This window comes from Oncorhynchus kisutch, linkage group LG26 (genome assembly GCF_002021735.2).
Source record: "Oncorhynchus kisutch isolate 150728-3 linkage group LG26, Okis_V2, whole genome shotgun sequence".
Taxonomy (NCBI): domain Eukaryota; kingdom Metazoa; phylum Chordata; class Actinopteri; order Salmoniformes; family Salmonidae; genus Oncorhynchus; species Oncorhynchus kisutch.
This window is the reverse complement of record NC_034199.2, coordinates 22,494,954-22,519,478: the sequence shown is the minus strand read 5'-3', so window position 1 is coordinate 22,519,478 and position 24,525 is coordinate 22,494,954. Positions and strand designations below refer to the sequence as shown.

Here is a 24,525-nt window from a genome sequence, read left to right as displayed (position 1 = left end):
ATCATATTGCAGTGTGGGAGGAGCTGAAGTGGAGGAAGTCGCTCTACAGCAGTTTGGGTAATGTTCCTTCAGATTCAGTTGTGTAAACGAATCTGACCGCGACCCGCGCTGTGTTTTCAGAGAGAGCGTCGGACGTTTCCGAGCGCAGAAAGAAGAAGTAGCGGGTTTGACTGAGGACGGAGGTTTTGCGGAGCAGCGTTTTAAACTACCTATAAAGACTAAACTCTGATTTCACCGGTGTGAAAGCGAGCAGTATGCATTCGGACTGCAGGCTGCTATGGGCAGAGCGGTAATGGTGGGCAGGGGACCGACAGAGGCCGGGCTTTTCTTCCTGTCGACTCTCATCATCCTCACCGCCAGAAGCAGTCGAGCGCAGAAAGGTTGGTGTCGGTCGGTGCCACTTAATGTAACCATGTGTAATACAAGTGTACACTAGATACATATAGACAGTACCACATTCGCTTTGACGCAGTGTTAGTATGAAGTGTGTCTGCTTTGTTGCATTCCGGATAGCCAGCGGCAGAGATTATGCTGCTGCGCCTCAGCAAGGTTGAGAAGAGCCGATCGCTAGATAGCCTACCTTACATGGCTCGACTGCTTCCTTCTCTCCCCTATCCCAAATATGTAGCCAGAATCACAGACTGCAAAAGTTGCTCTCTTCTCTGTAGTAGTTTGGTAGTCATTGGAATTGGTTAAGTGTTTAGCCTAGATATAAAGGACAGACAGTGCAAAATAAACAATAGTAATATGTGGGCAGGATTTCAGCTGATAAAAGAGAATACACCATTTGGTCAAATTCTAACGGAGGGGGAGGGGTTGAAGTGGCAGAGAGGTAAACAGCCTCAGCGTCTCTTGGCGGTACGGGTAGGCTAGTAACGAGTTAAATAACAACAGTCTATCTAACCCCACAACCTTGGTTCACAAACTTATATCTCTTCTCAAATTTTCACTTGGACATTTTTTAAAAAGTTTTTGGGAAACATTGGTGGCAGAGTACGGCATTTGGTTGGTGTAAACTAATCAAAAGCTGCTTCTCTAAGGTCAGGAGGGGTGGGGGGATCGCTGTGTTTAGATCCACAGAAAACACGGCACTTCGATACAACCACGATTTTTTTTTGTGGGGGGGGGGGGGGGGGGTAGCAGGTTATGAGAATTAACATAGCAGGTAGGATAATTTAGTTCGAGGTTAGGAAAAAAGGTTTAGGGTTAGCGAAAGTATTATCCTAAGCTGCTACGAAAACACATGTATCGAAGGGAGTCCAGTTGTTGTCAAGTTCATCTGAATAATATGTCAGTTACGTTACATGACACCAGCCCAGCCGCGGATCCACTCAGCCCATGACGCACAACTGTCCACTGATATCTCTTTTCTGAAAACTAGCCCTAGGCTATTCCACTATAGCTCTAGTCTTTACCTCTCAGTTTTCGCACATCTGTAAAGTGTACCAATATGGGGTGGATTCCACCTAGCTTGACTTTAAATGGATTAAAGGACAGACTACTTGGTCGAATGAGGCCTCTGACTGGGCCAAGTACAGTATAGGCCAGGGTCAAGCCAAAAACCACGGTCAGGAATGACTTAAATCGGCTGCAATGGATTTGTTCACTAGAACTCCTTTGGAATCCTCTAAACTAAACCGTGATGGTAAAATCCTTACACTCACCCTCTCCTGTCCAAACTACTGGTGTGTCAAAGTCTGAACATGTCTATCCCACTGATATTTCTAACTCTAGATTTATCCATAATGTGTAGTTGTGTAACACAACCCTTATGTGCATATACATCCACCCATTATGTGTGGGTAGGAACAGTACATGTATGTCTCGCCTAAGTCACTCGGTGTGTGTGTACAGGTGATGGTTGTGGCCCCAGTGTGTTGGGCCCTAGCAGTGGGACCTTGTCCTCTCTGGGTTACCCCGGGACTTACCCCAACCACACGGTGTGTGAGTGGGAGATCAGTGTGCCGCAGGGCCGGAGGATACACTTCCGCTTCGCTGACCTGGACATAGAGGACAGCAACTGTCAGGTCAACTACCTCAGAATCTACGATGGTGTAGGACCCCAGAGGACCCAGATAGGTGAGAGAGGGATGGGATGGGGAATGGCTGAAATGTACATCATCAATCAACATAAATGTCTGTACCACTATCTGAATGTAGATAATAACCACTACATCAGAGTGCAAGATTAAGTAACTTACCCCTCTCCTCCCGACCCCCAGTGAAGTTCTGTGGTCTGGGTCTGAAGGTTCCGGAGCTCATCCAGTCCGGTGGGAACCGGGTCACCATCCAGTTCATGAGTGGAACTCACCGCAGTGGGCGGGGCTTCTCCCTGTCCTACTCCACCATAGAACACACAGGTACAATGGGTCAGGGGTTGGGGTCTGAACTGCATCCTAGCTGTGAGGTGATCGTTCAAGCTGCTGCTGGTGTCCCAATCCTCAGATATGATAATGTCACCCATTATAGACTGCTGTGTTAACTCTTAGTTGAGATTACAATAGATTGTTTTAAAGTAACATTGTGCCCCCTTGGCCGAGGGAGTTGCCTAGGTAGCAGTGTGTGTTTGCATGATTGGGAGTCGCAGGGTCTCATGTGAGTCCTATTATAAATGCTTCTCTGCTCCCTCTTTTTTTTCCCCATTCCTCCTCGTCTACTCTCTCTCCCTTTAGCTCATTTTCCTTACTGGATAAATATCTATTTTAAATGTATGAGACTGACTGTGTTGTCTGTAAGTGGTATCTCATGCTGCTCTCTCTGTCAGTGTGTGTGAGATGTATGGAGTGAATTCCGTTACAGGGAGATGTGATCTGCTGTAACATGATAGACATGGAGAATGCCTGGGGAGTATTACAGCTGGCATTTATCTCCACATAACCGTGTGTGTTTTAATACTGGAGTTCTATATCTAGAGATACTGCAGCTCTGTGTGTGTGTTCATCATGCATGTGTACATGTGAGCTTGCAATGTGTGGATGTGTTTTGTGTGTCTTTATGTGAATGTGTGTGAGAGAGAAATAGAGAGAGGGTATAAGAAAAGGTGAGATTTTGGTCGAGGGCAGATGGAAGGACAGGGAGGTTCAATCTGAAACAACTGTATATAGTGCGCTTCACATTTAAAGGTAATTTCCAATTGAGGTGACATTTGCATTGTTTACCTTGAATGCGATCTCCTGCGAACGGGGTAACATTGCCTTTAAGGCGTTTACAGACGGGCCGCAGGAAGCGGCAAAGGTCGCATAAAATGTCTGCAGTTTTGTAAGCTGCTTGGTCCCGTGGATGGTGCTGATGGCTCAGCGCTTGAGGCGCCAAAAGATTAAATTAGCTGAAGTCTTGAGCGGCTGCCGCGCATGGTTGACAAATGAGCGTAGTTTACCTTGTCAACCAATCAAACAATGTTTTAATGACAACATTGGAGTTGACAAGGGAAAGTTGTCCAACTGAAATGTGTCTTCTGCATTTAACCCAACCCCTCTGAATCAGAGATGTGCGGGGGGCTGCCTTAATCAACATCCACGTCTTCAGCGCCCGGGGCACAGTGGGTTAACTGCCTTGCTCGGACAGAACGACAGATTTTTACCTTGTCAGCTTTAGGATTCGATCCAGCAACCTTCTGGTTACTGATCCAATGCTCTAACCACTAGACTACTTGCCGACAACAACTGGGGTCGCTGTTCTGGAGAGGTAGGTGGGTTTTCTCACGGTTAGATTGTCGATTACTGCAGCCCGTCTCTAAGCGCCTTTAAAATCTGCATTGTCTCTAAGCGTGATCGGATTGAATCCCAGCCTTAATGATGAGGTGTGCTGTTGCAGTGAGAGTGTTGGGAACAGTGTGTACGTATCCAAAACCCTTAGATGAAGCCCAACCTGTCCCAGTGTGGCTGGGCTTCGTCACACAGCACTCCAAAGAGCTGTACATTTCTGCAGACTAGAGTGGCACAGACTGTGTGTGTGTGTGTGTGCGCGCTGAGAGCCATTAGCGCTGTCCACTGCAGATCCAGTGTGTGGTCACACTTCTGTTGTGTCAGGAGTCTGTTTACATCGGCAGTCTCCCTGGAGTACTGTGGGGAGGGAAGAGATGGAGGAGAAGGAGAGATAGATGGGAAAGGAAGATGGAGGAAACTAAAGGGGGATGCAGGGGGGGTGGAGAGGGAGATGATGAGGGAGATACAAAGAGAGAACAAAGCTTTTATCCACATCCTCTGAAAGAAGGAAATCAAATTACTGAGGAGAGAGGAAGAGATGGGGTGAAAGACCGATGGATATGTTATTACACATTCATATGTTGGAGAGCGTTATCATCCTCAGTGACTGGACGGGGATTTCTAACCTTGTGGGCATCCCTTCAGTGTTTTTTTTTTTTTTTTTTAAATGACCATGTCTCCCGTTACAGCACACTGTGTGTGTCGGTCCGTCTGTGCGTGTCTGTTCTGCTTGTGTCCATGTGTACCTAGACAGGGTGGAATCCAGACAGAGAGGGCTGAGTTAATGTGATCGGTCTGTGTTTGCCTTTCTACAGGGATGCTATTTTTCAAAATATAATTTTGTGACAATTCTACAGAATACATTTTGCTTTCACAAGACCTGAAAATAACAGTTTCAGGGTACGATAAGCAAGACACATATTCTACATTACGTGAGTGAGCTAGCTTGTTTACAACGGGAAAAAAAGTTCCACACGACTTGCGCAGTAGCGTCACAATACCTGGTACTCTTGCCTATGCCGCTTGTCCCATCTGGACAAGACGAATACATATGTAAGAATGCAGTTCATTGACTACAGCTCAGCATTCAACACCATAGTACCCTCCAAGCTCATCATTAAGCTTGTCCTGGTTCTCAACCCCACCCTGTGCAATTGGGTCCTGGACATTCTGACGGTCTGCCCCCAGGTGGTGAAGGTAGGAAACAACATCTTCGCTGATCCTCAACACTGGGGCCCCACAAGGGTGCATGCTCAGATCCTCCTGTACTCCCTGTTCACCAATGACTGCGTGGCCATGCACGCCTCTAACTCAATCATCACATTTCCAGACAACACAGCAGTAGTCCGTTTGATTACCTACAACGACGAGACGGCCTACAGGAAGGAGGTGAGGGCACTCTGAGTGTGGTGTCAGGAAAACAACCTCTCACTCAACGTCAACAAAACAAAGGAGATGATCATGGACTTCAAGAAACAGCAGAGGGAGCAACCCCCTATCCACATCAACGGGACAGTAGTGGAGATGGTGGAAAGTTAAGTTCCTCGATGTACACATCACGGACACACAAACTGAAATAGTCCACCCACACAGACAGTGTGGTGAAGAAGGCGCAACAGCGCCTCTTCAACCTCAGGAGGCTGATGAAATTTGGCTTGTCACCTAAAACCCTCACAAACTCTTACAGATGCACAATTGAGAGCATCCTGTCGGGCTGTTTCACTGCCTGGTACGGCAACTGCACCACCTTCAAGCGCAAGGCTCTCCAGAGGGTGGTGTGGTCTACACAACGCATCACCGGGGACAAACTACCTGCCCTCCAGGACACCTACAGCACCCGATGTCACAGTAACGCCAAAAAGATAATCAAGGACAACAACCAACCAAGCCACTACCTGTTCACCCCGCTCCATCCAGAAGTCGAGGTCAGTACAGGTGCAGCAAAGCTGGGACCAAGAGACTGAAAACAGCTTCTATCTCAAGGCCATCAGACTGCCATCACTAACACAGAGAGGCTGCTGTCTACATACAGTCTCATACAGCCACTTTAATAATTGGATCACTAGTCACTTTAAATAATGACACTTACATTTTTTTATTTAACCTATATTTAACCAGGTAGGCTAGTTAAAAACAAGTTCTCATTTGCAACTGCGACCTGGCCAAGATAAAGCAAAGCAGTTCGACATACAGCAACACAGTTACACATGGAATAAACAAACATACAATCAATAATACAGTAGGAAAATCTATACACAGCATGTGCAAATGAGGTAGGATAACAGAGGTAAGGCAATACATAGGCCATAGTGGCAAAATAATTACAATATAGCAATTCAACACTGGAATGGTAGGATGTGCAGAGGATGAATGTGCAAGTTGAGATACTGAGCAAGACAAATAAATAAATACCGTATGGTGATGAGGTAGATTGGGCGGGCTATTACAGATGAGCTATGTACAGGTGCAGTGATCTGTGAGCTGCTCTGACAGCTGGTGCTTAAAGCTAGTGATGGTGGTAAGAGTCTCCAGCTTCAGAGATTTTTGCAGTTCGTTCCAGTCATTGGCAGCAGAGAACTGGAAGGAGAGACGGCCAAAGGAAGAATTGGCCTTGGGGGTGACAAGTAAGATATACCTGCTGGAGCGTGTGCTACGGGTGGGTGCTGCTATGGTGACCAGTGAGCTGAGATAAGGCGTGGCTTTACCTAGCAAAGACTTATAGATGACCTGGAGCCAGTGGGTTTGGCGAAGAGTATGAAGCTGAGGGCCAGCCAACGAGAGCATACAGGTCGCAGTAGTGGGTAGTATATGGGGCTTTGGTGACAAAACGGATGGCACTGTGATAGACTGCATTGTTGAGTAGAGTGTTGGAGGCTATTTTGTAAATTACATCACCGAAATCGAGGATCGGTAGGATGGTCAGTTTTACGTGGGTATGTTTGGCAGCATGAGTGAAGGATGCTTTGTTGCGAAATGGGAAGCTGATTCTAGATTTAATTTTGGATTGGAGATGTTTAATGTGAGCCTGGAAGGAGAGTTTACAGTCTAACCAGACACCTAGGTAGTTGTCCACATATTCTAAGTCAGAACCGTCCAGAGTAGTGATGCTGGAGGTGCGGGCAGTGATCGGTTGAAGAGCATGCATTTAGTTTTACTTGCATTTAAGAGCAGTTGGAGGCCACGGAAGGACAGTTGTATGGCATTGAAGTTCATCTGGAGGTTAGTTAACACAGAGTCCAACGAAGGGCCAGAGGTATACAGAATGGTGTCGTCTGCGTAGAGGTGGATCAGGGAATCACCAGCAGCGAGAATGACATCATTAGTGTATACAGAGAAGAGAGTCGTCCCGAGAATTGAACCCTGTGGCACCCCCATAGAGACTGCCAGAGGTCCGGACAACAGGCCCTCCGATTTGACATACTGAACTCTATCGGAGAAGTAATTGGTGAACCAAGCGAGGCAATCATTTGAGAAACCAAGGCTGTTGAGTCTGCCAATAAGAATGTTGTGATTGACAGAGTCGAAAGCCTTGGCCAGGTCGATGAATACAGCTAAATAGTGTTGTCTCTTATCGATGGCGGTTATGATATCGTTTAGGACCTTGAGCATGCCTGAGGTGCACCCATGACCAGCTCTGAAACCAGATTGCATAGCGGAGAAGGTATGGTGAGATTCAAAATGGTCGGTAATCTGTTTAACTTGGCTTTCAAAGACTTTAGAAAGGCTGGGTAGAATAAATATAGGTCTGTAGCAGTTTGGGTCTAGAGTGTCTCCCCCTTTGAAGAGGGGGATGACCACGGCAGCTTTCCAATCTGGGAATCTCATACAATATGAAAGAGAGGTTGAAGAGGCTAGTAATAGGGGTTGCAACAATTTCTGCAGATAATTTTAGAAAGAGAGGGTCCAGATGGTCTAGCCTGGCTGATTTATAGGGGTCCAGATTTTACAGCTCTTTCAGAACATCAGCTATTTGGGTGAAGGAGAAGTGAGGGAGGTTTGGGTGAGTTGCTGTGGGGAGTGGAGGGCTGTTGACTGGGGTAGGGGTAGCCAGGTGGAAAGCATGGCCAGCCATAGTAAAATGCTTATTGAAATTCTCAATTTATCAGTAGCAAGCGGCAACGGTGAGAGACTTGTTTCTGGAAAGGTGAATTTTTAGAAGTAGAAGCTCAAATTGTTTTGGGACATAACTCTGCAGGCTATCTCTGTAGTAGATTGCAACACCGCCCCCTTTGGCAGTTCTATCTTGGCGGAAAATGTTATAGTTGGTAATGGAAATGTCAGGGTTTTTGGTGGTTTTCCTAAGCCAGGATTCAGACACTGCTAAGACATTTGGGCTGGCAGAATGTGCTAAAGCAGTGAATAAAGTAAACTTAGGGAGGAGGCTTCTAATGTTAACATGCATGAAACCAAGGCTTTTACAGTTACAGAAGTCAACAAATGAGAGCACCTGGAGAGTAGGAGTGGAGCTAGGCACTGCAGGTCCTGGATTAACCTCTACATCACCAGAGGAGAAGTAGGATAAGGGTAGGGCTAAAGGCTATAAGAACTGGCCGTCTAGCACGTTCGGAACAGAGAGTAAAGGGAGCAGGTTTATGGGCACGATAGCATAGATTCAAGGCATAGTGTACAGACAAAAGTAAGGTAGGATGTGAGTACATTGGAGGTAAATCTAGGCATTGAGTAATGATGAGAGAGATATAATCTCTAGAGATGTTTAAACCAGGTGATGTCATTGCATATGTGGGAGGTGGAACAACGTGGTTGGTTAAGGCATATTGAGCAGGGCTAGAGGCTCTACAGTGAAATAAGACAGTAATTACTAACCAAGACAGTAATGGACAAGGCATATTGATATTAGGGAGAGGAATGCATAGCCAAATGATCATGTGGGTCCAGTGGGTGGTTGGGCTGACTGGGGACACGGCGATTCAGGCAGTTAGCAGGCCGGAGCTAGCAAGCTACCATAAGGGCCTTAGATGGACGTTGCAACGGGGGAAAGTCTGTTTTTGCCTCCTTGTGCGGTGACGTTGTGTAATTAGTGGGGTTCCAAGTATCAGAGGGGTCCAAGTCCAATTGGCAAAATGGGTATAGTGGTCCAAGAAACTGGCTGATGGATCAGCTAACAGTCCAATATGCTCTAGATTGCCGCTGTTAGCAGAATGGGCCTTCAGGGGACGTCGCGCCTGAGGGGCCAGTTGGTATCCTCGGGCAGATTATGTCGGTATTCCAGTCGTAAAGTATCGGCGGGGTTCCATGCCCCGTAGCCGAGGAGTGGGCTTCAGGAGTAGCCCAGGAGCCCTAGCCGGGAGATGGGTCTAGCATGGGCTAGCTCCAGGCTAGTTGGTGCTAGCTCCGGGACGGAAACGTTAGCCAAGAGTAGTCAACCCGGGTTGCGGTTAGCTACCTGTGATGATCCAGATGAAAAGGTTCAGAATTAGCGGTAGGAATCCAGGGATATGGAGAGAGAGAAATAGGTCCGGTATGCTCTGGTTTGAAATGTGTTGTACGAACTGGCGAGAGCTTTCCGAGCAAAAGGTTAGCTGATGACCGCTAGCAGTGGTTAGCTGACTACTGACTGATAGCTAGATACAGTGGGGGGGAAAAAGTATTTAGTCACCACAATTTGTGCAAGTTCTCCCACTTAAAAAGATGAGGCCTGTAATTTTCATCATAGGTACACTTCAACTACTACAGACAAAATGAAAAAAAAACATCCAGAAAATCACATTGTAGGATTTTTAATTAATTAATTTGCAAATTATGGTGGAAAATAATTATTTGGTCAATAACAAAAGTTTATCTCAATACTTTGTTATATACCCTTTGTTGCCAATGATAGAGGTCAAACGTTTTCTGTAAGTCTTCACATGATTTTCACACACTTGCTGGTATTTTGGCCCATTCCTCCATGCAAATCTCCTCTAGAGCAGTGATGTTTTGGGGCTGTTGCTGGGTAACACAGACTTTCAACTCCCTCCAAAGATTTTCTATGGGGTTGAGATCTGGAGACTGGCTAGGCCACTCCAGGACCTTGAAATGCATCTTACGAAGCCACTCCTTCGTTGCCCGGGCGGTGTGTTTGGGATCATTGTCATGCTGAAAGACCCAGCCACGTTTCATCTTCAATGCCCTTGCTGATGGAAGGAGGTTTTCACTCAAAATCTCACGATATATGGCCACATTCATTCTTTCCTTTACATGGATCAGTCGTCCTGGTCCCTTTGTAGAAAAACAGCCCCAAAGCATGATGTTTCCACCCCCATGCTTCACAGTAGGTATGGTGTTCTTTGGATGCAACTCAGCATTCTTTGTCCTCCAAACACGACGAGTTGAGTTTTTACCAAAAAGTAATATTTTGGTTTCATCTGACCAGATGACATTCTCCCAATCTTCTTCTGGATCATCCAGATGCTCTCTAGCAAACTTCAGACGGGCCTGGACATGTACTGGCTTAAGCAGTGGGACACGTCTTGCACTGAAGGATTTGAGTCCCTGGCGGCGTAGTCGGTTACTGATGGTAGGCTTTGTTACTTTGGTTCCAGCTCTCTGCAGGTCATTTACTAGGTCCCACCGTGTGGTTCTGGGATTTTTGCTCATCGTTCTTGTGATCATTTTGACCCCACGGGGTGAGATCTTGCGTGGAGCCCCAGATCGAGGGAGATTATCAGTGGTCTTGTATGTCTTCCATTTCCTAATAATTGCTCCCACAGTTGATTTCTTCAAACCAAGCTGCTTACCTATTGCAGATGCAGTCTTCTCAGCCTGGTGCAGGTCTACAATTTTGTTTCTGGTGTCCTTTGACAGCTCTTTGGTCTTGGCCACAGTGGAGTTTGGAGTGTGACTGTTTGAGGTTGTGGACAGGTGTCTTTTATACTGATAAGTTCAAACAGGTGCCATTAATACAGGTAATAAGTGGAGGACAGAGGAGCCTCTTAAAGAAGAAGTTACAGGTCTGTGAGAGCCAGAAATCTTGCTTGTTTGTAGGTGACCAAATACTTATTTTCCACCATAATTTGCAAATAAATTAATCAAAAATCCTACAATGTGATTTTTTTTGATTTTTTTTCTTCTCATTTTGTCTGTCATGGTTGAAGTGTACCTATGATGAATATTACAGGCCTCATCTTTTTAAGTGGGAGAACTTGCACAATTGGTGGCTGACTAAATCATTTTTAGCTTCAGTTGAGGTATTCCAGTTCGGAGATAAATAGAAATACTTTAGAAAAAAACAGATCCACACCACTTTGGGTGAGGCAGGAGAGTATTTTGAAGTTGAGGTTTAGGAAAAATATTAAAAAGAATGCGAAGAATAAGATACAAAAAGATGAATGCATGGGACGAGACGAGACAAAGACGGCTGACTGCTACGCCATCTTGGATTGTGTTTATATCTTACATTACTCATCTTATATATATATTTTATACCATCTATTGTTGTGGAATTGTCAGATTACTTGTTAGATATTACTGCACTGTTGGAACAAGAAGCGCAAGCATTTTGCGACACTCGCATTAACATCTGGTAACCATTTTTATGTGACCAATACAATTTGATTTACTCTTGTCCAGGATCTTGGAAAGCTACCAACTCCAGGATTAGTTTCAGCCAGGGTTTGTTTGCATTTCACAAATGCTTTATAGGGAGGATCAGGGTGCCAAACACTCCAGGATCCAGATCATATGGGGATGTACGAAAACACCCTTAATCTATATATGTCTTTGTCACAGAAAATGGATGATTTACAGTATGGATGAGATGGAGGTCATTACCACTGAATATATTTAGAGGGACATTTTTGGTGTAGCACAGAATTTGTTATCCCATCAAGGTGTGCGACCCTTCAAAAAAGGTTGGGAACCGGGGCCTCCCGGGTGGCGCAGTGGTCTAGGGCAGTGCTTCGGAGGACGCATGGTTTTTGACCTTCGTCTCTCCCGAGCCCGTACGGGAGTTGTAGCGATGAGACAAGATCGTAACTACTAACAATTGGATACCACGAAAAGGGGGTAAAATAAAATTAAAAAATATATTTAAAATTTAAAAAAGGTTGGGAACCACTAAGATAGCCTGTTGAAAAATATTCTTCAATGGTAGGATGCGTATACCTAATCAATGTAATTCTGAGCTAAATATGAATTTAAAAAATCTATGTAATTTTGGCGTTCCTTAAATTCAATTTGGTGCCTAACTTTTTGGGGCAAACCGTGTGGTGTCACGATACTGCTTGGTATCGTGATACTTGGCCTGGCATCACGTTCTCTGAAAATAGGCCTACTTTCTTACAGATTTCTTTGCATGTTTTGGACCTTCACCAGTTTGCATCCCTGTTTGTAGATCTGATCACCTGTCTCGACAAAGGAATCCACTTCACTGAGGCAGAGTTCACAAGATACTGTCCTGCAGGATGTATGACCTCTGTTGGGGAGATTGCTGGGACCGTTCCCCACGGCTACAGAGACGTGAGTATATGCGGAGTACTCAGGGAATGGTGTGTTTTTGGATGTGCATGAGTGGTGCTGGGTAATGAGTGATGAGCAAGTCAATAAAATAGAGACAGACTGGGTGGGAACTGTGCATGTGTGTGTGTGTAAATGTGTGGTATTTGTGTGTCAGTGTTAGTCATTGTGGAGGGCACAAAGTTCCCAGGTGATTCACACTGCCCTATACCCCCCTCCAACAACTCAGTCTGTCTTTGTCCTGCTCACCACTTAGTAGTACCCACCACCACTGCCACTACCCCACAGGAACTAAGTGGCCACACACACAGTCATGACTCACTTCATGGCTATGTTCCCCTCTCTCTCTCTCTCATTCTATATCTCTTTTACTCTCTTCTAATCTTTCTTTTTCCTATCTCATTCACTCTCTCTTTCCCCTGCTGGACCTTGTCTGTCCTAACCCCCCCCCACCCCTCACAAAGTTCTTTGTAAACAGAGCCTCTCTCAGCATATGCACATCCCAGGCTGATGACCTCACAATACCCCGGCTGTGTCTGAGGTCATGTGGGCTGAGTGAGTCTGCGGATGATGACCTCATGCCTGGGCGGGTCGGGGGGCCATGGGAGGGCGGGAGGGCTAGATTTGGGGTTGTGGGTGTTATCGAAGATGGTGGCCATGGGGGGGCGGGAGGGCTAGATTTGGGTTGTGGGTGTTATCGAAGTTTGGGGCCCAGGGGTGGCTCAAATCAAATCCAACTTTATTTGTCACATGCGCAGAATATAGGTGCAGACCTTACGGTGAAATGCTGACTTACAAGCCCTGACCAACAATGCAGTTCAAAAAATAGTTCAGAAAATATTTACCAAATAAACAAAAGTAACACAATAACGAAGCTATATACAATGTGCGGGGTACAGGTTAGTTGAGGTAAATGTGGATAGGGATAAAGTGACCATGCATAGATAATAAACAGCGAGCGGCAGCAGTGTAAAAACAAATGGGGGGGGTCAATGTAAATAGTCCGGTGGCCATTTGATTAATTATTAATTGTTCAGCAGTCTTATGGCTTGGGGTCAGAAGCTGTTAAGGAGCCTTTTGGTCCTAGACTTGGCGCTCCGAGGCACAGTGGAGGGCAAGAGAGTGTGTGTGTGTGTATGTATGTGTCTGAGTCATAGGGGAGGAGACGGGGGTTTGGGGGTGGTGAGCTAATTGTTTGGCCGAAGGAACAGCTTCTAATCCAGTCCATCTGGTGGAGAGTGCTGAGCAGACTGGTGTGTGCATGTGAGCGTGCCTATGTGGTGTGTACATGCGTGCAGGCATACGTTTGTACCTGGTGGTGTGGTATGTGTGTATGTTTCTGATTGCATAGCAGAACAGGATTCCTGGTTCTCCATGTTCAGCCAAACAGAATTGTACGGGGTTACAACCCGAGTCAGTCTGACTTTGGTTTCTATGGCGCGTTGCCATCTGCTGCTCATTGGACCACACCAAAAGTCAAATGGGGGTCAGTGCACCCCACCCATCTCTGAACCTCTACTTTACTCTCTCACACTGTCAACTTTCAGTAGGAATTTGTTTCTCTCGCTTGCTCTAACAGTTCTCTCGTACCTTCTCCCATACCTTTTGGATTGGTGTGTGAGGTGTTGTAACGAGTGAGAAGGTTTGTGTATGTGTGCCTGCATTATGTGAGTGTGTGTGTGAAAGTGGTCAGTGCGCTGAGTTGCTGGGTGTGGTGGTTTGGAGCAGTGCAGTGTGTTTGTGTTAGTGGTTTGGTGGGGTGCTGCCTCGGATGTGGTGTGTTACTGGGATGTTGTAGAGCTGTGAGGGCAAGTGTTCAGTGCCTGTGGGTACCTCGACTATGTGGTTAAATCAAATCAAATCAAATCAAATTTTATTTGTCACATACACATGGTTAGCAGATGTTAGTGCGAGTGTAGCGAAATGCTTGTGCTTCTAGTTCCGACAATGCAGTAATAACCAACAAGTAATCTAGCTAACAATTCCAAAACTACTACCTTATAGACACAAGTGTAAGGGGATAAAGAATATGTACATAAAGATATATGAATGAGTGATGGTACAGAGCGGCATAGGCAAGATACAGTAGATGGTATTGAGTGCAGTATATACATATGAGATGAGTATGTAAACAAAGTGGCATAGTTAAAGTGGCTAGTGATACATGTATTACATAAGGATGCAGTAGATTATATAGAGTACAGTATATACATATGAGATGAATAATGTAGGGAACATTATATTAGGTATCATTGTTTAAAGTGGCTAGTGATATATTTTACATCATTTCCCATCAATTCCCATTATTAAAGTGGCTGGAGTTGAGTCAGTGTGTTGGCAGCAGCCACTCAATGTTAGTGGTGGCTGTTTAACAGTCTGATGGCCTTGAGATAGAAGATGTTTTTCAGTCTCTCGGTCCCAGCTTTGATGCACCTGTACTGACCTCACCTTCTGGATGATAGCGGGGTGAACAGGCAGTGGCTCGGGTGGTTGCTGTCCTTGATGATCTTTATGGCCTTCCTGTGACATCGGGTTGTGTAGGTGTCCTGGAGGGCAGGTAGTTTTCCCCCGGTGATGCGTTGTGCAGACCTCACTACCCTCAGGAGAGCCTTACGGTTGTGGGCGGAGCAGTTGCCATACCAGGCGGTGATACAGCCCGACAGGATGCTCTCGATTGTGCATCTGTAGAAGTTTGTGAGTGCTTTTGGTGATAAGCCGAATTTCTTCAGCCTCCTGAGGTTGAAGAGGCGCTGCTGCGCCTTCTTCACGATGCTGTCTGTGTGGGTGGACCAATTCAGTTTGTCTGTGATGTGTACGCCGAGGAACTTAAAACTTACTACCCTCTCCACTACTGTTCCATCGATGTGGATAGGGGGGTGTACCCTCTGCTGTTTCCTGAAGTCCACAATCATCTCCTTAGTTTTGTTGACGTTGAGTGTGAGTTTATTTTCCTGACACCACACTCCGAGGGCCCTCACCTCCTCCCTGTAGGCTGTCTCGTCGTTGTTGGTAATCAAGCCTACCACTGTTGTGTCGTCCGCAAACTTGATGATTGAGTTGGAGGCGTGCGTGGCCACGCAGTCATGGGTGAACAGGGAGTACAGGAGAGGGCTCAGAACGCACCCTTGTGGGGCCCCAGTGTTGAGGATCAGCGGGGTGGAGATGTTGTTGCCTACCCTCACCACCTGGGGGCGGCCCGTCAGGAAGTCCAGTACCCAGTTGCACAGGGCGGGGTTGAGACCCAGGGTCTCGAGCTTGATGACGAGCTTGGAGGGCACTATGGTGTTAAATGCCGAGCTGTAGTCGATGAACAGCATTCTCACATAGGTATTGTCCAGATGGGTTAGGGCAGTGTGCAGTGTGGTTGAGATTGCATCGTCTGTGGACCTATTTGGGCGGTAAGCAAATTGGAGTGGGTCTAGGGTGTCAGGTAGGGTGGAGGTGATATGGTCCTTGACTAGTCTCTCAAAGCACTTCATGATGATGGAAGTGAGTGCTACGGGGCGGTAGTCGTTTAGCTCCGTTACCTTAGCTTTCTTGGGAACAGGAACAGTGGTGGCCCTCTTGAAGCATGTTGGAACAACAGACTGGGATAGGGATTGATTGAATATGTCCGTAAACACACCATAAAGTCTATGCGTGTGTGAATGTGTAGAACGTGTCTATGATTGCATAGTGTGTGTGTGTGTGTCACAACACGGTGCCTTTGGTGTTACCCACTGTCCTGTCAGCTGTGAAACCTCATGTGGGGCCTTACCAGGAAAACCATCCCACTTCACCCACGCAGCTGCCCACTGCTGGGAACTGTGGTCTCACTAAATGTGTGTTCAGTAGTGTGTGTATGTGTTTTGCCAATACATGAATGAATAGATCAATTTTATGACATCAACAAATGACTGCGTTAGTTACTTGAAAGCTAAGGGAATGCTTGAAGAAGAGAGAAATGTTTAAACAATCCATCTTTTTCAGTGATCTTTATATGCTATTAACTCACGGAAGGAGGGAAGGAGTTAAGGAAGGATGTATATCAAAGTCAAATAAAACATTTTTATGAAGCCCTTCTTTACATCAGCTGATGTCACAAAGTGCTGTACAGAAACCCAGCCTCAAACCCCAAACAGCAAGCAGTGCAGGTGTAGAAGCACAGAGGCTAGGAAAAACTCTCTAGAAAGGAAGAAACCTAGAGAGGAACCAGACTCTGAGGGGTGGCCAGTCCTCTTCTGAATGTGCCGGGTGGAGATTATAAGCGTAAAGTAAGTAAGGCCAGATTGTTCTTCAAGATGTTCAAATGTTCATAGATGACCAGAGTGGTTGTGGAGAGTGCAACAGGTCAGTAACTCAGAAGTAAATCATAGCTGAGCATTCAGAGGACAAGACGGCAGGTGCGATAGAGAGAGTTTGCCAAAGCACAGCTTTCACACCACTAGAAGGATATCAACAGACCACCAACTTACTACCCTGAGGCAAAGCTGAGTATAGCCCACAAATATCTCCTCCACCACACAAACCCAAGGGGGCGCAAAACCGGACAGGAAGATCACGTCAGTGACGCATTCCTCCTAGCGACGGCATGGAAGAGCACTAGTAAGCCAGTGACTCAGCCACCGTAATGGGATCAGAGGCAGAGAATTCCAGTGGAGAGAGGGGAGCCGGCCAGGCAGATACAGCAAGGGCGCTTCTTCTCCCCAGTGCCTTAACTTTCAGCTTCGCACCCCTGGGCCAGACTACACTCAATCATAGGACCTACTGAAGAGAAGATTCTTCAGTAAAGGCTTAAAGGTCTAGACCGAGTCTGCGTCTCTCACACATTAGCTCTATAGGAGAAATCCCGGCCTCCAGCTGTTTGCTTAAAAATTCTGGGGACAATAAGGAGGCCTGTTTCTTGTGTAGGTATGTACGGCATGACCAAATCGGAGACATAGGTAGGAGCAAGCCCATGTAATGCTTTGTAGATTAGCAGTAAAACCTTGAAAGCTGCTTAATTTTTCTCCAAAAAGTTTAGGATTTTTGCATTACGAAGATGGAAAAAAGCTGTCCTTGAAATAGTCTTGATATGTCAGGGTACAGAGTAACGCAGAGGTCCTACACAGTTTTATTTGAGACGACTATACAACCATCAAGATGGTCAGATCCAACAGCAGATCTCTTTGTTTCTTGGGACATAGAACTAGCGTCTCTGTTTTTTCTCAGTTTAAAAGTTTTAAAAAATTGCCACCATCCTCTTCCTTATGTCTGAAACACAGGCTTCCAGGGTAGGCAATTTTGGAGCTTCACCATGTTTCATCGAAATGTAAAGCTGTGTATCGTCTGCATAGCAGTGAAAGTTGACATTGTGTTTCCGAATGACATCACCAATAGGTAGAATATATAGTGAAAACAATAGTGGTCCTAAAACGGAACCTTGAGGAACATTTGTCAGAGGATAAACCATTCACAGAGACAAACTAATATCTTTGTGACAGATAAGATCTAAACTCGGCAATAACTTGTCCGTGTAGACTAGAGGTTGACCGATTTAATCGGCGTGGTCGATTTAGTTAGGGCCGATTTGGAAGTTTTCATAACCATTGGTAATCGGCCTTTTTGGATGCCGATTATGGACGATTACATTGCAATCTACAAGGAAACTGCATGGCAGGCTGACCACCTGTTACGTGAGTGCAGCGTCAAAAGGACCTTGAGGCTTGCAAGGAGCCAAGGCAAGTTGCTAGCTAGCATTAAACTTATCTTATAAAAAACAATCAATCTTCACATAACTACACATGGTTGATGATATTACTAGGTTAACTAGCATGTCCTGCGTTGCATTTAATCAATGCAGTGCCTGTTAATTTAGCAACGAATCACAGTCTACTTCGCCAAACGGGTAATGATTTAACAAAAGCGCATTTGCGAAAAAATCGTTGTATATATTTACCTAACCATAAACATCAATGCCTTTCTTAAAATCAGTACATAGAAGTATACATTTTTAAACCTGCATATTTAGTTCAAATAAATTAATGTTAGCAGGCAATATTAACTAGGGAAATTGTCACTTCTCTTGCGTTCAGTGCAAGCAGAGTCCGGGTATATGCAACAGGTTGGTCCGCCGGGCTTGTTGCGAACTGTGAACTAATTTGCCAGAATTTTACATAATTATGACATATTGAAGGATGTGCAATGTAACAGAAATATTTAGACTTTTGATAAAATATGTAATGCTTATGTATTTCACTGATAAACATGTTGTTTTCGAAATGATAGTTTCTGTATTTGACCATGTTAATGACCAAAGGTTCGTATTTCTGTGTTTATTATAATTAAGTCTATGACTTGATATTTGATAGAGCAGTCTGGCTGAGCGGTGGTAGGCAGCAGCAGGCTCATAAGCATTAATTCAAACAGCACTTTACTCCGTTTGCCAGCAGCAATTAGCAATGCTTGAATGCACATCGCTGTTTATGACTTCAACCCTATCAACTCCCGAGATTAGGCTGGCAATACTAAAGTGCCTATAAGAATATCCAATAGTCAAAGGTATATGAAATACAAATGGTATAGAGAGAAATAGTCGTCGTGTCATATTTCCTTTAATAACTACAACATATAACTTCTTAACTGGGAATATTGAACCACCAGCTTTCATATGTTCTTAGCAAGGAACTTAAACGTTAGCTTTTTTACATGGCACATATTGCTCTTTTACTTTCTTCTCCAACAACTGTGTGTTTGCATTATTTAAACCAAATTGAACATGTTTCATTATTTATTTGAGACTAAATAGATTCTATTTATGTATTATATTAACAATTAAAGTGTTCATTGTTCATTCAGTATTGTCATTATTACAAATATATTTCTAAAATTCAACCTATTTTTAATCGGTATTGGCTTTTTTGGTCTTCCAATAATCGGTAATCGGTTGAAAAATCATAATCGGTCGACCAATTAGGGTTTCCAATCTCTCCAAAAGAATGTGGTGTCAGAAGCAGCACTAAGGTCTAGGAGCATGAGGACAGATGCAGAGCCTTTGATGCCATTAAAAGGTAATTTACCACCTTCACTTCATAGATAGATAGCTATTAAAACAGGCCTTGGATCAGAGTTTTTTTTTTTTTTTTTCATGCTACTCAGGGTTCCCCCTGCCGGGAAGTGACATCATCGTGCCGACTCATCCTGTTATCCGTGGAGCTGAGGTCTGGGAACTGAGAGCTGTTCTTTGTGATCTATCTCACTGTAAAATCTTATACAAGCCATTACTGTCACTCACTGGGATATATGGCCTCTCAGTTAACAGTGGAACAATCCTAACCACCGACTGACCGCTCCCTCTCTCTCTCCATCTGTCTCTCTCCTCTCTCGATGTCACGCTCTTATCTCCCCCTCTCATCATCCCTCTTTCTCCCTCCAGTGTTTGAACCCTTTTCTTACAGCAGTGAGGATTCAATTGACATAGAAGTCATTTGATGATGTTCATACACAACAATTCACATTTCTAAACACTTGGATAGTTCATAATCAATATGAACTATCCAGTTCAATATCTCATTCTCCCTCCTCTAGTCATCTCCAGTGTGTCTAGCAGCCATCCATGCAGGTGTAGTGTCTAACTCTGTGGGCGGTCAGATCAGTGTGGTCAGCAGTAAGGGCATCCCTCACTACGATGGCTCACTGGCTAACAACGTCTCCTCCACTGTGTAAGTACTCCTGTCTGTCTGGGAGAATACATCTGCATTCTCTTCCCTTTCCATCTCTCTCCATCATTATGTCTATCTTTCTCCAGTGGTCCCTTGTCCAACAGCCTCTTCACTTTCAAGACCAGTGGTGAGTTAAGCTACAATACAACAGACCATGATACCACAGCCACACATGCTTCTGTAACCTTTTCAACTATACTTGCCACCACAATCACCAAGACAGCCATGTGTCCTCCTACTTAAAATACACTCAGTTTCTCTCGCTCGCTCTCGCTCTCTCAGGTTGCTATGGGACACTGGGTCTAGAGTCGGGCGTTGTTAGGGACTCCCAGCTTTCTGCTTCCTCTGTGTGGGAATGGAGTGACGTGATTGGCCAGCCCAGCGAGTGGGACCCATCTGGGGCCCGCCTTAAAAGGGTGGGGCTTCCCTGGGCGTCGGCTCATAGTGACCAGCAGCAGTGGCTGCAGGTGGACCTGAAGAAGGAGAAGAGGATTACAGGCATCACCACTACAGGTTCCACCCTCCTGGAGTATCAGTTCTACGTGTCAGCCTATCGGGTCCTCTATAGCAACGATGGACAGTACTGGAGCACCTATCGGGAGGCAGATGCTACCCAGGACAAGGTGAACTAAACACTGCTCTCATCAATAACATTCAAGGGAAACTCTACTCAAAAATGATATTTTTGGCATTTTGCATCATCATGATGATGTGGCAGGTGATACTTCACTTCTTGAAAGTCCAATATCTTGAAAACTTGACTGCTGATATGCCCAAAATTTTGGGACTGTATCAACAGTGGACTAATGAAAGAAATACCAAAAGATAGTTTTGAGTGAATTTTCCCTTTAAGGAGAGAGGAAGCCACTTTAGACAAGAGTGGGGGGGGGGGTTGTTTCTATGGCAACAGTGATTGATTACGGTTGTTTTATAGCAGTAAACATGAGAGCTGACTGTGGTTGTTAAGTCCTGTGGTCGCGCAGGACAGCATCTCATTAACAATGGATGGAGATTGATTGAGTGGCTGTGTTAGTCAGGATCTGCTTTTTATCCTATATTTATACACTAAGGTTAAAAATCTATTTTACGAGAGAAACCTGCCCCAAGAAGGTAGCAATCAAACATTTTGTTACAAACCATATATAATATTAACAATACAGTAGGCAAAGGCAAGATAACATGATATCATTTGGAAACATACTGTAGCTTCACAATGTCCGTGTGTACTGAAGACGGTTTCTCTTTCCTAACAGAGTTTTCAAGGAAACACCAACTATCTCCAGGAAGTGCGCAATAACTTCATCCCACCAATCGAGGCGCGATATGTGAGGATGAGCCCCACCCAGTGGCACCAGCGAATTGCCCTTAAGTTTGAGCTGCTCGGATGCCAGTTCCATCAAGGTAACCAAACCAGCCAATCAGATGCAAGTCAGGTGTTTAGATGTTTTTTTTCTTCCCCATTAGTAAATGAGATTTTCTTGTGGGCAGTCAAAGGTTTTCTTTTGGCATAGAGTGATTATAACTGTTCTGCCAATTCTCCCATTGGACAGCTAGGCCACGGATAAACCACCCCCCTCGTCCTCCCCCAGTGGCCACAGACACCCCCTCACTGTACGGCTTGACCACCCACACCCCTGAAATCAGAAACACCACCATGCCCCCACGCACCAGTAACGGTGAGGGAGGAAGGGAACAGATAGAGGGGAAATAGTTACAGTATCTAGTTGTGTTGATGATCGTGATTGGTTCACACTGGTTGTGTTGTGGTCATAGATGTGGCATTGGCAGCAGTGTTGGTGCCAGTGTTGGTCATGGTTCTGACCGCCCTCGTCTTGACCATGGTCTGTGCCTGGCACTGGAGAAACAGGTGATGATTAACTAGTAACAACTGAATAACCTTGCACTCAGTAGCTCCGAACAAAGCACAATTACATTTGAGTCATTTAGCAGACACTCTTATCTAGAGCGACGTACAGTTAGTGCATTCATCTTCAGATAGCTTGGTGAGACAACTACATATCACAGCTGTAGGAAGTACATTTTTCCAGAGTGAAGAACTTATCAGCAAAGTCAGTGCGTGTAGGAAAGCGCAATTTATTTGGGGGGTGGGGGAGTGGTGTGACAGTTGTCTTATTTAAGATAGTCTTTGAAGACGTTTTGATGTTTTCAGAAAATGGGCAGGGACTCTGCTCTCCTAGCATCAGGACAGAGTATCACACTCTTTGATTTCCTCCTCTGTTCTCTTTTTCTCTCTCCTCAGGAAGAAGAGTTCAGAGGGGGCTTATGATTTACCTCATTGGGACCGTACAGGTAAACACAACACTCTCAGTGTGTATGTGTGTGTGTGTGTGTTTAATGTGTGTGTGTGTCTGTCCAGACTGGTGGAAGAGTATGAAGCAGTTCCTGCCGTCCAAGATAGCGGAGGGGGAGCAGTCAGTCCGCTACTGCAGCAGTGAAGTGGGCCGGCTCAGAGGAAGAGGGATCGCCCCTAGACTACAGGCCAAACCCGCAGGTATATACACACACACACACACCGAACTGAGTGTTTATATGTGTAACACACCCTCTTCATCTCCTCCATTAGAATATGCCCAGCCCCTGGTGAGCGGTGTGGTGACAACACTAGGTCAGAGATCAACCTTCAAGCCAGAGGAAGGTTCTGACCACTGCTACACTGACCCTGACCTCTACGGTGCTCCTATGGCAACAGACATCTACCACGCCTATGCTGAACCCCTGCCCGCCTCCGGTGCTGAGTATGCCACACCCATCGTGATTGACATTGCAAGCCACCTATCAGGGAGCTCCTTGCTGAGCCAGCCACCCACAGTCTCCAGCTTCATGGGCCGTGGCCCTGCCTCCCTACTCACGCGGACAGACAGTGGGCAATCGGGTAGGTCAATGTATGACACGCCCAAGAGTACAGGACAGGCCACGCCCACTAAGGATCTAGCCTATCAGGTGCCTCAGAGCAGCTCTCAGAAGCCAGCGGGGCAGAGCTGAAGGGGTGGAGTGAGGAATGTGATTGGCCGTTACCATAAACCACATCCCCCATGGACAGAGAGAGGGGGATGTAAAACCTGGGTCTGAGTCTGTAAAAAACACACTGCCTTCAAGTTAGTTCACTTGGTATGTGAGTGTGTCTACACAGGAGTCTATATGTACAGTATGTGTGTGTTTACATATACATGCGTGGCCGGAGAGTGCTAGCATAGTGCCATACCAGTCTTATCACTGAAACCACAAAGATGAATGTCTACATGAAAGAGGAGAGATGGAGAGCTCACTACTGTTTCAGACAGGCTTAATCCACTCTGTCAGTGTGTCTTCATTTTATGTTTAGTCAAACTGTGAGTTTATATTCCTTTCATGTGTCATTTTAAAAGTTAGATAATTCTCCGAAGATAGGTTCTCTGAAATGGTTGCCTTCGATAGAAAGGCAATGTTTCTACCACTAATGTGTTCTAATAGGTGACCTTTGGCCTTTATGCAAACACTATGTCATTTTTACTACGGTACGCTTTGATTGGAGGCTTTTAGATCTGTTAGTTCTCAAAATCAGATCTCTTAACTTTTGAATTTAACCAATCACCTTTGTACATAAATCTAGAGTGAAATCCACACCAAAAACCTGTGCTCAAGTTACTCAAAATGAATTTATTTTATTTATTTTTCTTTCATAATTCCTGCTGAAAAGGACATACTCTCACTTGAATGTTCCCAACCATTATGGACAGCGGTGACGAATCCGCTTCCACGAGGAAGGCATCAAATAATGATGGTTGCACTGTTTTCATGGTTACACTGTTGTCATGGACACCTTGCCTCACGTGACACTGGTTGGTGACAGGTCAAAAAAAGACCCCATACACAAAGTTTAGGTGCCATTTGTGTTCGCCTGATTGGATTCACACACTGCCAGATTAGGACCAGTGACTTGAGGCAGAATCCGCTGTCATGGTGAGCCAAGAGAGGAGCTGCCCAACTGAAGGGCTGAGTTCTCTACAGAATGTCAGTGAGACTAAATGTTTCCTTGTGTTTTACTATTATGCATCATATAGCCATGCATGCAAATATGGCCACTGTCTGTAAGTTCACACAGAATCCAGAGGTTGTAGGATGTCTGTGTGTGCTAGTTAGAAGAAGCTAGAGTCTACACTAGTGACCGGTCAGCATACTGAATATGTATCAATATGTACAGAAACATTTCAAATTCCAATATACATTATGCGTGTGAATGTGCATCTGTGTCTGAATTACTCTCCTGTGTGTATTTCTTGGACATTGTTTGTCTTTTCTGTGATTGTTGTGTTTCGTGTGTGTACGTGATGACTTTCCTTATTGTCTTTGTGCGAGTAGCTGTGTCTGTTGAACCTTTGTATCGGTGTGTGTGTGTGTATCTTTGTATGGCAGTCCTAAAGCGAGCATCTGTGTGAAGCTATGTTTGTATGTCTGTCCCTATGAGTGTACTGTATCTGTGTTTGATTAGTCATATCTATAGTAATGGATGTGAGGAGATCATTTGTCAGCTCACTCTGTCCTGAACACCAAATCTGATCCTGGACCATTTGAACTTGTGTGTCGTTAAAGGTTAGGACATCAGTAAGGAAGGCTGGCCCTAGGTCATTGTGCGTGTTTCTGTGAGTTCACAGATTGTACAAAGAGAAATAAAGACATTGAAAATAAGT

At 45.2% G+C, this 24,525-nt stretch overlaps 1 protein-coding gene across 2 annotated transcripts; it reads left to right on the top strand.

Annotated features, from left to right (window-relative positions):
- LOC109870878 (discoidin, CUB and LCCL domain-containing protein 2) lies at nucleotides 1-24,525 on the top strand. 2 transcript variants are annotated; one of them, XM_020461566.2, is made up of 13 exons: nucleotides 1-380; nucleotides 1,855-2,079; nucleotides 2,223-2,360; nucleotides 12,037-12,161; nucleotides 19,704-19,837; nucleotides 19,924-19,964; nucleotides 20,120-20,460; nucleotides 21,091-21,238; nucleotides 21,388-21,513; nucleotides 21,611-21,704; nucleotides 22,098-22,147; nucleotides 22,215-22,349; nucleotides 22,422-24,525. In XM_020461566.2, the coding sequence occupies exons 1-13, from the start codon at nucleotides 278-280 to the stop codon at nucleotides 22,838-22,840; spliced, it is 2,079 nt and encodes a 692-aa protein (XP_020317155.1). In that variant the 5' UTR covers nucleotides 1-277; the 3' UTR covers nucleotides 22,841-24,525. The 2 variants fall into 2 exon arrangements, with proteins under 2 accessions (XP_020317155.1, XP_020317153.1); XM_020461564.2 differs by having other exon boundaries at nucleotides 22,215-24,525.